We start from the raw sequence: 15667 nt of genomic DNA on the forward strand, positions 1-15667 counted from the left end.
AAGCAGTTTGGTTTCAGCCAGATTCAGTTGTCATGGTTCAGCGACAGGGTATGAAACATGCTGGAGTCTTGTGTCCTTAGAGGCAAAAACCTTCTCATGCCTTTAAAACTCTTAGCTTCTCAAGTTTAGCCCAGGTTTGTCAAAGGGGCGGGTGTACTTTTGAGAGGGAGTGGAAAACTGTTTGTTTATTTCCCAAGGCATTTCACTCTGTTTGAATCTACAACAAATGTGGCAAACATTCATCAAGTTTAGCTTTCTTACTGGGTATCTGTTTTGGGCAGCTCCATTAAGGTGGAAATGGCAAAGATAAATTGGAGGAACCTATGATTGTTTCTTTCACCACTAACTTTGGCACTGTTTGATGTATCTGCTTGAAACTTGACAGACAGCAATTTAAGCTGTGTGCAAGAATATCTGGTTTATAAAGCTCAGATGCTCTATAAATTCCTTTCAGATGGGGCGGTTAACACACAGGGCCAAAAAGCCTTCTATTTCTAATAATGTTGGAGGATGTTGAGGGATCAGTGTGAAATTCTGCAGACAGTTAACATGCTTAGTTTGCTCTTGGTATGTTGCATTACATCCTGATATGTTAAGGGGGGGGGGCCACACAAGGCGGTCAAAAAAAGGTGTTCATTATCTAATAATTGTGGCTCCTTTTGATGAATCTACACAAACTTTAGTGCATTTACTTTTCCCTTACAGTGGGAGAAAACTTAAGAATTTCACTGAAAAAATACTGTTAAAGTGACAAAATCTTAAAACCCAAGAAATTCTCCAGTCTGGAGTACTTTGAGAATCATAACTTAGGCGTTCAGCATGCACTGCTCAAGACATCACACATGACATCACTGATGACATTTGAAATCATATCATTGATCACATCACTGATAACACACTGTCATCATCAAGAGCACAAGCTATGGTTCTTATTGCACACCAACACTGGCAAATTTTAGGGGTGTTTAGGTTTTGCAATTGAATCATAACTACACTTTATCGTTGTTTTTAGCTAATATAAATGTATATGGTGTAATCATTCATCTTTAGAAAGCTTTGTCTCCAGAGGAAATATTGATCTGCAGCAAAACACCACCCTCACCACAAATGCAACCTATCTATCAAAATTAGAACTAAAGCGCTAAAACACTATTTCTGTGGCCATACTCTGCTTCACCTATAACTTCTGCTTTACATGTATAGCTACAGCATTACTGCTAAATTACCACATATTTAACGAGAATACTACATCTGAAATCCTCCTCTGGCTCCAAATCCTTTGTTCATAGCTCTTAGTGTGAATGTTCTACAATTAACAGCCACATGCAGGACCATGGCTGTTAGCTGTTGAACATTGACAGCAAGAGCTGTGAAAGGGGGCTGAAGTCAGCCCCTGGTTCTCCCGGCTTGGCTGAACTGCGTTTTGTAGTGCAGCCAAGCCAGAGAGACATAGGAGCTGAGCAGCATTCACCCCTCCCTCATTCTGAAGCCCTATTGACACTGAGCTACAGGAGTAGGGAAGGTTGAAGGCTGTGTTTCTCCTCCTGCACAGTCTGTCTTTCGCGTTCCTCTGCCTAAATAATACATTTTCTAGAGGCAGTGGAAAGAGATAGGCAGACGATGTGTATTAGGACATTAAAATGTTGAGAGCAGTGTGCCCATACCAGTTCATATAGGCTTCTGCTGCTCCATTGTCTTCAATGGAGCTCTCAACATTCTACTGTTCTAATAGTCAGCACTTATTTTTGTGGGTTTGAATATACTGACCTTGCCCCCTTCCTGTATTTCCTGCCTGATTCTGTAGCTGGAGTTCTTGCTGTTCTGCTAATTTCACTTGAGTCCACATCACTTTCTCCTCTACATTTTTCCATCTATTGTCAATTTCACCTCCACAGTATTTTGCATATTTTAAGATCTCATCTATGGGTTTCGCTTGCCAGCATAAATTATGCTGCTTAATCATTTCAGATATTTCTTTTCTTAACCCTGACACAAACCGATACATAAAATGAGTCATGTCCTTATCCCCAATACACTCAAATCCTCTGTATTGTTCGAACACCTGTAGGAGGCGCTCATAGTACGCATGTACAGACTCATCTTTTTCCTGAGTTGTTCGATCTGTTTTTATCCAATCTGTTTCCTTTGGGGGAATTTTCCCTTTTAAGAAAGTGATTACCTGGTTATATTTCTTCATAACCTCCTCTGACGGGGCTCCTGTCTTTTCATTTCTCGGGTACTCATCATTAGGCCAATCGACTAATTTTACATTCAGTCCACAAATCAGCAGGCACCACTATGTCAAAAAGACCATCCAGATCCTTCAACAAAACTTACGAAACTTTCACAAACCTTTCAACTTGTCTACACCATTCCACTGGTTTTTTTCTCAATTTTGGGAAATCATTTGTAAATGATAAAATATCCTGTCTCGTCCACGGGACATGTACATAACCTCCTCCTGGAACTTCTATCATTGGATACAGCCGTTCTGCCTTCTCTGTTTGTTTCATTAAATATTCATATGTTACTCGACTTGTTTGTGCTTCTTCCTTTTTCTTTGTACACCGACTTTCCATCTGTCTAAATCTCTCCATTTCTGCTTTATCGTCATCAATTCTTTAACCTGCAATTTTCTTCCTGACATGTTTATGGTTTCCAAATCTTTATCAGAGAATTCTGCTCTATGAGGTTTTTGCAGTACTTTGGATCGCCCTATCTATTCCCATTTCAGAGGCTAAATTCACCAATTTCTCATGAAATATTTGTGTTTCGGGTTATGCTTCTGCAAATGAACAGCAATTCTTCTTCACTATAGGTGTTTAACCTATCCAGTCCTACATACCCAGCTATCATTTTTTCTAATTCAACTCTTTATTTGAAAATATCTAATATCTTCGGTGGTGGGTTTGGTTTCTCTATTTCTTGTGCCCATCTTTCTATTTCTAATGGGGTTACTATTGTGGCACTCTTCGTCCCTGTGGATGTCTTTATTCGTACTTGTTTCGAGCAACCTGGTGTGACTCTCCTGGGTGTGTCATTTATTTGCCCTCTTATCGGTAAGTCCATTAATGAAATCGCTGACTCATACTCACTAGCCTGGTCGTCAATTATTATTTTCTCTTTTTTAGGTTCAATAATGGGTGTAGTCATGACCAGTGTTTTAGGACAATTTGATTTATCCCCGTACAATGGGACAACTGGACCTATAGTCACTGGTATAGTCAGAGCTTCACGAGGCGTGTTTAACTGGGTAATTTTCTGTATTCACTTCTATTTTTATTTATCGCTTCCCTTTCTCTTTCTTGAAGTACCCTTTCCATTGTTTTGTCATGTACAACCTGTGCAATTAAAGGCGTATCTAGAACTGGGGCACTCGGGGTTACTCTATTAGGTCCTTCTTGATAAGGTGGAGGGTTTTTCATTAAAATATCTTCTAAATAATCATCTTCTGAGTCTCCGCTACCTGTCATTGTTAAGTGCTTTGTTTTCTCTCTGCATTTTCCTCCAACCTGTTCCTCAGTCGTTAGTACAGGATATAATCCTTCAGCCACCATGGATTGTCTCCACTGTTTCATTTGACTATCTCAGATCTCACGGGGAAATTTTGGATAATACCTACTTAGGTTTCTGTTACTTCGTGATATGTCACGCTCTAATGCTTCAGTCTCCCATTCTTCTAATGCCTCATACTGTGTTAATCTGGGTCTGGGTTCTAATTAATTCATTCTAGTGCGTAAGTTATGTAAAACTCTTCCGTTAAATGTTCCAAATTCAGGGAAAACTAATATTCCATCGTCTTTTATGTACTCTATTCAATTTTCTAACCATACACCAGTATTATAGCCTCTTTCCACCATTGTGTATGATGCGGGCGTTTTCGGGTGAGGAATAAGAATTCCTTCTCTAGTTTTAATGGGTTTATCCTTCTTAAATAATTTTTACTTTTCTGCATAAATGACATTTTCCTCTTTTCTCCGTATATTGCGTTTGAATTCTGGTTAAGATACTGTTTGTAAGCAAATCCAATAAACCTTCTATCTGGACGGTTCCCTATTAAAGTCGGATCGAACATACAAGTTCCACTATCTATTATTATCCTTGGGATTTCTATGTTTACAGCTAATCAAATGTTCGCTTTTACTTAAACACTTCTCCAATACCAGTGCGTCTTCAAGGCTTGCAACTAATCAGGGTTTGCTTTTCACTGTGCGTTTAGCCAATACTAGAGCGGCTTTCAGTTACATCAGTATCACTCCTTACCACTGACCCCTCCTTTACAATTCTCGCGTCAGTCACACGCCCGTTGTTACAACCAATCCCAGCGCGGCTCTCTGACGTTAGTGCAGCACCTGCAACTGACCCCTCCTTCACAAGGTAATACGACAACTTATTTTCTCAACACTCTCCATGTAATTTTGCATTAATTAACAACATAGAAACATTAGCTACTTTGTCAGATTCTCTAAATTTCAAAGAATAGTAAATTTCTTTCACTGCGAGTAAAACCTTTCCGCTTACTCTTCACATAAACATCAGAGAACCTGTTACTCCTTCAGTATTACCCTTTCTAGGTGATATAAGACCAAAGTTTTACCAACGAACTCCTTTTGCTATCAATTATTCTTACCTTCATACAAAAGAAATAATCCCTAAAATCAGTGCTTCTAGTTATGCGTAACCTTCAGCACCTTTCTGAATCCTGACAAGTAACCTCACTGCTGTGTGGCTTCCATTTACCACCTGCTGTTTAATGTTCCCGGGAATTTCTAGACCGCATGAAACAAAACCAACAGATAACGGGTGTTAAGGCATAAACCAATAATACAATCCACAATATTTCTACCCAACTAACTAGAACCTAACCATGCCTCTGCTACCAAGAAAAACTGATGGAGCGGGTTACCAGCTTGGGCTACTCACACATACCATATATTCACCTAGGCCCATAACATTCATACAAGTAAGCTAGTAAAAACCCACTGTCATCAATTTTGTGATTTACCTGTAATGTGATATTCACCTTTACCAAATCTTTCCATCTCGATCTCCTAGTTAATAATTTTCCTTTACTCAGTGAATCATGTTGCAGAGTTATTTTAAAGTAGAAAATGACATTAACTTTACCTTTTTGAAATAACCACAAACTTGAAAAGTTTTAAAATCTTTATCGAATCAATAATTTTGTGAGTCAAAGATCAAATACAGTCTAACACCTTCTTTCTTCAAGAAGAATCTAAAAGTCAACCAAAGCAAAGTCACAAATAAAGATCAATGAAGATGGTACCTGGAGAAGGAGAAAATAGAGCAGTACAAGGACATACTACACAAATTTATAATTACCTAGGATAGTGCGATGACCGAACACCCTGGCCTAGGAGTCAGTGAAGGTCTCCCAAACAGGACGGGAGATGAAGATCAAGACAGGTTCTAGACAAGGAAGGTGACCTCTTCTAAGTGCAACGCATGTGTCGCATCCCTCTCTGGCACTACTCTCCTCAAATAATTCTTCCGCAACTCCCCTTCTAGATAATTGGATCATCAATCAGATTTCAGTCTTTCAAGCAGTATCTCTGGCATCTGAAAGGTCTGAGACCGCATACGTGTCGGGTCTGTGACGTGTCAATGACATCTAACTAACTATCCTACCTCAATTATACTATTCTGTGTTCGTGTACCACCCCCCAGTGTTTCAATATTGTGTTTTCCTGTATTCTGATTGGACAGGGCAAGGAGGTGAGTTCATCACACCATATTAAAAGTAATATTTTTCTGAAGACCATTGTTCTATGTTTCTGCCCCTTAATTTACTTTCCCTAAGCTTTATTCCCACCCGCATTTCATGTTATGATCAATACATTTTGTAACCTTATTTTAAGTTTCTTCCTCTGTCCGGGTCAATAGGTTGAGTTCTCAGGCGTCTCTGTCCAGTTTGGCCTTGGCAGTGTTTCAACTGTGCCATCATGGTTTCCGGCAGGTTTCTGTGCGCCTGCCTGCACGCGAGTCAAATGGGGTAGGAGTTTCAGTCACCCTCCGAGACCCAAATATGAACTAATAATAAAGACAGAAAAAGACACGTTAGAATACTGAAATAAATGATTTCACTGTGTACCACTTATCTCTACTCTATCCCCATTTACTTATTTTAATCTTTTGCATTAGTGTTTAGTAGAACTTATAAGGTTTAGTTTAAGCAATCGCATGCGCATTATCATGTGAGTTTCAAGAGGCCATATTAAGAGCTATTGCGCAGCTGCAAAGTTTCCCCCCAAGCATAGAACAGGTCATACTACGTAGATGCAGTAGACGCATGCGCATTGAAGTTCCCGCGTTTTTGGCGGCCATTTTAAGACACTTGGGTTATTTGTTAGTAATACACATATAAAAGCTTCCCCTAGATACAGTATGTCGTGTGAAATGCAATATTGGTATTTACAAAACAGATTGGTTACATGATTACATGTTATTTGAGAGGACTGCATACAAGCAAGTCTTTTATACGAAACCTTGCTCCATCAATACTGTTGATTTAAGAAGGCATAATTAAAATATATCCATCATTTGCATTTCTGTTTGTTCTTCCACTATAGTTTATCCATGCCAATCAGTGAAATTATTTGCTCTTTACTAATCTGCATTTATGTAGTATACACGTTCAGGGTGCTCTTAAATCATTTAATGACCTTGGACATCCATTCCCTATAACTTTTATTTCTTCTCAAATCAGGACTTGCAGAGCACCAATCTGGTGGAGGTGTGCATGGCCCTTACTGTTGTGAGCCAGATATTTCCACGGGAAATGATTCCAGCTGTTCTTCCCTTAATTGAAGACAAATTAAAACATTCCAAGTGAGTAAGTTACTAAACACCTAATATTTTATTAGATTATTGCTTCATAATAACTAGGTCCTTCACATTATTGTCAGTTTGGTTATCAACATTGAGTTGTTTTACGTGCCTTGTGCTCATTTTAGCGTCCTTAGATGGAACATTGATGGCACATGGATTAGAGTAACAAACTATACATTTTCAAATGCTGCTACTCCGTAACTATCTTTTAAGTTCACGACCTGGCTGATAACTTTATTAAGTGTGTATGCAGACATCTCTCCCTTTGGCTGTTTAGCACCACTCCTTAGTATCACCTCCAGTTAGGACACTGGTACAGAATCTTTACTTATATTTCCCTGCATGTCTAGAGTTTGATTTATTTCAGCCACTAAAAAGATCTTCCCTTGTGGAAATATGTTTCAGTGGTTCATGTTAAAGGCCATTTGTGGGACGGTGGCCATTTAATGTCTGCTGGCTCCGGAGGCGAGGAGAACCAGGAAATGTCTTTCAATTAATTTTCCGAATGTGTGTCTGAAGAAAATGTATTTTTATTTCTCAAATTCAGAAATTGTATTATCACTTATAGTGCATTCTATCATGTTGCTGTGTCACTAGAGATTAACTAACTTTAGATCTCTTAGATTCTCAAACCTGTATACCCCCAGCTCTTACTAAGATGATCAGTTTCTCTGCCAGATGAACAGAAGCTTACTATATATCTAATGGAGTTTGGAATAAATGGTATTCTGTTGCGCAATTATAGCACTGTTGGCTTCTTGATGTTATGTAAATACACCACCTGGTTTAAAGGGCTGTAGTATTATTGCTGCCAGTAGGGTCTACGGATGACTGATCGAGACCACATTACGAAAGTCAATTTAAATAATACTTCTAGCCCAGTTTGAGAAAGAGGCTGTCTCAAATTGAGATCCTTGATACTATGCAAATCTAAGAGTAGATTTAATATAGTGTTCAGATGCAATGTTTAGTTTCCTGCGTAAACCCCAGGGATTTTGCTTGGGGGAGGGGGGGGTCAGGGAGCGTGGTAGGACTCACTCCATCCAAAGCTGTCCTCTAATGAGTTCTGGATGGGTAACATCTAGAGAAAACAACAAAATTACAACCTGGGTGAGATAATGACTCACAGCAGTTAAAAATGGGAGGAAGATGGCAGCCGGAGGAACACCACGCCCTAGAAGGACAGTGCTCAACCTTAGAGTGGTCGTCTCCCAAATATTTTGCCTACCTCCGCCATTTTTGCTGACCTCGTTTTTGCTGGGCTTAGGACTCTGTGCAATTTACCACTGCTAACCTGTGCTAAACTGCTCATGCTCTCTCCTCTAAACATGGTAACATTGGCTTTTACCCAATTGGCATATTTAATTTACATATAAGTCCCTTGTAAAGTGGCACTACATGTGTCCAGGGACAGTAAATTGAATGCTGCAGAGGGCAGGATGCAATGTATTTAAAAAATAGGACATATACTTTTAAGTGTTACACGTCCTCGTAGTGAAATATTCGTTTTTTACTACTGCAAGGCTTATCTCTGCCGTAGAATAATAACATTGAATTTGCCTTTTTACATTTTATAAGTTTAATTTTCGAATGGGAAGAGATAAACAGTTCATTTTTGGTGTCTCTTTAATCACAATTTAAAACCCTAACTTATGGTGAAGTTGAATTTAAACTGCAATTCTAGAAATGCCACAATAAAAAAGTTGGTATTTTCTTGCCTTAGCCATTTAGTTCCTGTAACCTGTCTCTGGTCACATGACTGGGTGTAGCTGACAGATGAGCGTTGTGTATTCCTCCTAGACAGCCACACACAATAGAAATCTTAGGTGTGCTGGATAGGCCATCAATGGCAGGATGGGAAGGAGGAGCTAGGCCCATCCATACTTGCACCTGAATTGGCTGTGTCATGGCTCCCCACAAAGGGCTGTATACCCCCTGTAGTTAGTCTGGAACCAGAGCAGGGGAGGCTGGATGCCTGGGACCTTCAAAGGAACCCTCTAGAATCTTCTCCCCACTTCAAAGGCACAACTGGGTATAAATACTGGACCTCAGACACCACCAATTCAGTACACTTCTGGACATGTGAATAGAATACTTTGCCAGGAAGAAGTGCTGCTGTGCTACTGAAAGGACTACCACTGTTCTGACCAGTTACATGTTTCCCTACTGCCTGGGTGAGCAGGATTAGCCCTGTATCTCTTGAACCCAGAACCCAGAGTGACTCCAAGAGCTAGTTGGTCGTTCTCCTGATCAGTAGCCTCACTGACCTAACAGGCTTCGAACAAACTTGCATCTATGCCTGGACTCTGCCGTCTGTGAGTCTGCTCTGCCAGGTGGTGCAGCCCCAGGCCTGCACCCATGGAAGCGGGCTTAAGGGGCAGTGTCAGCCTTTGTGGAACAGGCGAAGGAGACGCATCTCACTTCTGCATGGTGCAAACGTGCATCACCCCTACTGTGCGCCGTATCTTAGATGCCGGACTACGCAAGCCCCATCGACAGGATTCTCGACGCCAGTCTTGGCCCTCGCATCGCAACCTCGCCGCATTGCTTTGGCAGCACAGCGCATCTTCGACTGTGGTTTTTACATTATAACTGTTTGAAGTGGTGCTCAAATTCTTTACACATTGCCTATACATTAAGCCTGACTGCTGTGTGCCAAGCTACCATGGGGTTGAACAGTGGTTCATTTTGGGTTTGCTTGTGCCTTACCCTGACCAGGATTGTGGTGACCGGTCAATCAGTGACCCAATTTCTTTCATCTCCATTCTCCAATATGCCTGTCCATGTATGTGACTCTAGCAACAAAGAAATGACCTAACATTTTCCTGTTTTACAGCAACCGCAGTCCTTTATGTATGCCTGTCCACTCATTCGGGTTTTTGGTCTTTCAGAAGGGTTAAAGACCTGTTTTTGCCAAGCAGCTTTCTTTTATTAATAAGTATATATTGAAATCAGCACCATCAAACTCTTTGGTGCTTCAGAAAAACTGTTTAATAAAAAGCTCTGGGGCAATATTAGAAAATATTTTGCTATGGAAAGAATAGTACACCAGGACACCTCACCAAAACAAAAGGTTTAGATATTAAATATTTTAGTGCAAACTACCTAGAACAATCCATGTGAAGTGACAATATACAACATAAAATTGGAGCTGAAATCATAAACCGAACGGCCGCATTGACAAAGAATTGAATGGTGGGGGGAATTTGACACACATTCTATACGTTGTCTAGTATGTGTAAAAAGGATTTTGAGTTTCACAAATGATATAAGTAGTAACTAAAATACGAAACAGTTCATCAAAGTATTTCTATAAGCCATTGTAACTGATCCTAGAATCTGTGGATACAGAACTGTATCATCAGCATCCTGTGGTGTGGTGCACCAGTTTTGTTAGAGGCCAGTGAAACCCTTTCAGCCCCTAGAAAGCAATTTTAGAACATCAATCCACCATCAGCTGAAACACAGTGGCACTGGTGCATTGTTTTGTTTGGCCTAATTTTCAGGTTGTAGTACATGCGTAGACTCTGTACTGTCGTTTACTCCAGTTCAGCTAGTTGTAATGCGAAGCACAAAGAAGAACTCCATGCTTGTCCTCTCCCATACTTTCGTATTGTGATTGTACGTAATGGTGCAGAACACTTTACATCACTTAAGCCATTACCAGAGCATCTTTGAGGTAACGGACATTAACCTCGCGCATTGGCCACTATGATTTTTACTTAAACAGAATTCATTTTTACTTGCCCTGCATATCCCATTCATGGATACTTTTTAAAACCCATCTCACCAAAACAGGAAGCCTTTAATCCGGGACTATATTTCTTAATTTGTGCAGATGGTCTTCTCAGGCCTGTAAAAATAGTTCACTGATTCCACACTCTAAAGCAGACATCCACCAGTAAGCTTATCTGCTGTTCATACTGACAATCCCATGAACATTTTCAGTGACTTTTAAAGAGGAGCAATCCGGGTTGAAAAATATCTTACTTCTTACTTTTCCCACCCAGTCTCCATAAGAGCAGTCTCCTTATCAAATGTATTAGGGGAAGAAAAAGCATTTTCAACACACCTGGTTAATATGCCCATCCGGCTTCCATGGCCTCTAAAAAAGATTCATTTCTGCAACCCTGCCTGGAGTAGACTTGGATAATCTGCTGTAGCCCCTTGCGGATGTAGGGTTGAGGCGGAGGGGATATGGTGCTGGAACAGTAAGCACTTCTGTACGTTTGAGAAGCATCTTCGTGAACATGGCACTCCTATTTAGCTGCAGCCTTTCATCCTATATACCTGATCTGTAGTTAAGATCTGAGTAGCTTACTTCAGTTGGGGGCAATATGCTTGTAATGGGTTATATGTAATTTATATCGGGTGCTAGGACATGTGCATACTTTTTAGATGATCACCTTTTATGTTCTGTGGGTTTGTGGAGTCAAACATGCCTGGGCACGGAATGCTAACATGGAACTGTATCTAGTTGTTTTACTGTTGTAAGGGAGTACAGCACGTCTGGTAACAAGCTTAAAATTAAATTGAATTTCTGAAATCTTGCTAGTTTTGGATTCTTTTACAGAAACTTTGCGTCTGTTTTGGAAAACTACCTCAGTTTCCCAAACCTTTTCACTGATGCACCCAACCCCCGAAGAAGCATTGCATTTAGCATGTGTATTCCTCTAAGAACAGTTGCAAAAATCCTTCTGAATAAACAGGGCAATTGAGTTATTATTTTCACAACAGAAATGAAATTATTGCACTCTGTGCTTCAGCTAAAGACCATCTGTGTATGTCCAAGGTTTTATGCATTGGTTGGAGTTGGTCTTAGTTGCATATGAAGCTCCACTAGTCATTTGTGAAGATGAAAATGTATTTTTGAGGCATGTGTGGCTGTAGCTGCACATCCTTTGCATAAGTCTGCCATCTAGTGTTGGACACGGATGATTCCAAGTTGTTTTTGTTTGAAGACATTATTGAGTCATGAGGCTGTGTGACTCTTACTTTTGATGATACTACCCATGGGCATTGACTCCATTTGTAGATGGTTCCTTTCCCGCCAGCAGGTTCGGATGTACTCTCTCGCGCTCTGGTTCGAGATACTTTTGGGCTCCTTTCCATTCACCAATAGATCCCTTTCTCTACAGTATGTCTCGATCGCATAGTCAATCTTGCGTTTTGAGAAAAATAAAATTTTTACACGTTGAGACCTTCGACTCTCTTCGATGGCCTACGGGCCATGCCCAGCTGTGCCCTTTCCAATTTAACAGCTCTAACCGGAAAATTAGCTGCTGATGGAACGCACTTCGTTCCGCTTCTGTTCAATTTGCCATTCCAAATACCCTCACATCGACCTGCATTCGGTCTGTACTTTGTCTATCTTCTGACCGTAGGCAAGATGCCTGTGAGGCCTTCAGATCGTTCCAATCTAAAAAGGCTATTTGTGATCGGCGCGCATGGCTATTCAAAATGCAGCACATACAAACGGACAACAACCCTGAAAAATGTGGTCGACAGGATGAGGAAGAAGAGGAAACCTTAGCAGTCTACGAGGAATCCTTCTCCATCCACAAATCCAATTCTGAGTCAGAGGTTGAGCAAGATCAAGTCATTCTGTAATCTTCAGGGAGCCATCGGACCGTGAGTACACCTGCCCCCGATCCGAAGCCCAAAATATTGTCTCTGACCGATAAACCTGCTCAGGGGCCACCACTACACAAAAGCCGTGGCGCTCACCGAAATACAGACTCGGTAACCCCGCCCTCGGTGCTCAAACTTCAGCCAACAGCAAGGGCTTCCAACAAATCAGATTCAGCACCGACCTATCGGACATTAGGTTTGGTACCAAAAGATGAAGGGCATAGTGCTTCGGCACCGACCACTGCAAAACGAACAATTGATGGACAGAATGCAGAACAATGTCATACATTCACCCCCGTACAGAGATCTTGGCCTAAAGCCATAGTTTTTTTGCTCCCCATGCCATTTCAGTTTGAACCCAGCCATATGCAAATCAGTCTTGATTCTGCACCCAATGGGAACAGTCCAGGCTGTACTGCCAGGCCAGATTCTCGCTGGACTGGAAGCAAGCATCCTAGGACCGGTTTTGGTGTTTCACCCCTCATCAGCCAGGATAGCTTGACTCCAGTGGCATGGAGAGCACAGGACCCACATCTGGGCATACCCGTCCCACTCGGGGTGACCAATTCAAAAAGAACAATTGATGGACAGACCACAGCGGCACTGAAAACGCAACATGCTACACCTTCAGTCTGAAAACACCACTGGAGCCAATTCTCGAAACCATGCAAGAGCAGCTTGATCCGAGGCAAAAAGACGTTATAAATTCAGCCCAGAACAAAGAAAATTATCCTCCAACCGGCAGCGCTTCAACCCTGTAAGAAACATTTTTCCTTTGAAGAGGCTATTGATACTCCAGCTCCACCTCTCAAGAGGCAGAAAAAGGGCATTGCCACTAGCCCTTTACACGCTCCTCTTCCTAGCTCTCCAATTTCACCATCAACACCCCCAGCCTTCACTCCACCTCCCGCTTCACCACACTAATCTGAAGAAGGTGATTTCTCACCACATTCACCAATATTAAATGACAATGATAATACAGGAGAGGACTCCCATCCTGGGTACCCATGGGGCACCTATGATATAGAGCCACAGAGGGATACAGATCCAGATCTCTATCCTACACGCCCATCCCCACCAGATGATGCTTCAGTTTATTAGGACTTAAATTGCCAGAGCTGCAGCATACCACTAGGTGCCCCCTACATAAGGACCCTCTAGAGGATGACTTCCTCTTTGAGACCCTCACTACTGCTCAACGAGGATCTCAATATTCATCAATGCTCAAAGGAGTGCTCATCATGTAGATTACATTTTTAAAGACCCAGTAAAATCACAAATAATCACAAGGATTGACACCATCTGACTAATGTATGTGAATGTATATAAATATATATGTATGTATGAATGTACATGTATGTATATATGTGTGCATGTGTGTATGTATATGTGTGTGTATATATATATATATATATATTCACTTAAAAAACCATAGGTTTCACACATGTTATAGTTAGGTGGATATTTCACTCGTAAAAAACCAATAAAATTCCCCCGTTATAGTTAGTTCAGATAACTATAACTCGCGCGCCCGCAATCCACTGCTCATGACGTCACATATTACATCACTCATGACATGGTCAGTGGCATCACTCATGACATCATCCTTGTGATAGAGTGGCGGTCGCGCGAGTTATAGTTATCTGAACTAACTATAACGGGGGAATTTCATTGGTTTTTTACGAGTGAAATATCCACCTAACTATAACATGTGTGAAACCTATGGTTTTTTAAGTGAATTTGCAAGGTTTTTTCAATGCTAATTCCTAACTATAACGTGTGTGAAACCTATGGTTTTTTCAGTGAATTTGTACGGTTTTTTAAATGCTAATTTATTTATGTATTTTTTTTATATATTTATTTTACAATAAACTACGTTTATCGCACCCCGCGATTTAAAAAAAACCAAAAAACATTTTTTTATTTTTTTTGTGTTTTTCACCGTGCGCGCACGGTGCGCGCACCCCCGCGATTTAAAAAAAAATAAATATTTTTTTTTGCCTTCGGGGTTCTTCAGGGACCCCGTGACAAAGGCTAGGGGGTCAGGAACTCTCTACCCTGCCCCCTTTTCACGTTCGCCACCTTCCTTTTTCACTCTCACACTGAAAACAAACCAAATGGCGGCCGACACTTCCTGATTTCGACCGATTCGAACGTTGACTAACAGGTAACCACCAATCAGAATTACGCTCGCGCATGTTAGGGTGCTCGCACGGTGCGCGCACGGTGCGCGCACCCTGCACGCGTATAGATATATATATGCTTTTAAATGCTATTTTCTCAGGAAATACTGAACAGATTTACACCAGACCTGCAAAAGGCACTTCCTTGACCTTATGGCTACCTCTCTGCCAAATTTCACGTAATTCTGTTCAGCCGTTCGGGCTGTAGCTGCGACTAAAGGTCCTATGGAAAAATACATGGGGAAAACGCGTTTTGGGACCCCCCCTTTTTCTCGGCCCCCGCTTGACGAATCACCCCGAGAATTTCAGGGTAGGAGCTGAGCGGAGCGCCCCATTAGTTTTGAAAATTTTGCGAGGATTCGTCAACCGGCGCCAAAGTTATTAAAAATAGAATTTTCAGATTTCCTATGGAAACTCGGTCCTAACTATAACTATCTACTGGCGACCGCCAGTAGATAATATATATATATATATATATATATATATATATATATATATAATATATGTGTGTGTGTGTATATATTATCTACTGGCGGTCGCCAGTAGATAGTTATAGTTAGGACCGTGTTTCCATAGGAAATCTGAAAATTCTATTTTGAATAACTTTGCCGCCGGTTGACGAATCCTCGCAAATTTTTCAAAATAGGTGGGGCGCTCCGCTCCTACCCTGAAAGTCTCGGGGTGATTAGTCAAGCGGGGGCCGAGAAAAAAGGGGGGGTCCCAAAACGCGTTTTCCCCATGCATTTTTCCATAGGGACCTTTAGTCCAAGGTACAGCCCGAACGGCTGAACAGAATTACTTGAAATTTGGCTGAGCGGTAGTCCTCCGGTCAGGACTGTGCCTTTTGAATATATGGAGTCAATCTGTTCAGTAGTTCCAGAGAAAATTTCAGTTAAAAGTACATATATATCTATAAGCGCGCACCGTGCATGCACGGTGACGTGTGCGAGCGCAATTCTGATTGGTTGTTAGATGTCAGTAAACATTCGAATCGGTCGAAATCA

At 41.2% G+C, this 15667-nt stretch overlaps 1 protein-coding gene across 2 annotated transcripts in view; it reads left to right on the plus strand.

The window, feature by feature from the left end:
* Positions 1-15667, plus strand: part of AP4E1 (adaptor related protein complex 4 subunit epsilon 1) — a 417135-nt gene that overhangs the window by 74517 nt on the left and 326951 nt on the right. For both annotated transcript variants that reach the window (XM_085644188.1, XM_085644189.1), the window contains exon 5: positions 6728-6849. In XM_085644188.1, coding sequence (XP_085500314.1) covers positions 6728-6849 — 122 coding nt within the window. The remainder of the gene's footprint in view (positions 1-6727; positions 6850-15667) is intronic.

This window comes from Triturus cristatus, chromosome 3_1 (assembly GCF_964204655.1).
Source record: "Triturus cristatus chromosome 3_1, aTriCri1.1, whole genome shotgun sequence".
NCBI lineage: Eukaryota > Metazoa > Chordata > Amphibia > Caudata > Salamandridae > Triturus > Triturus cristatus.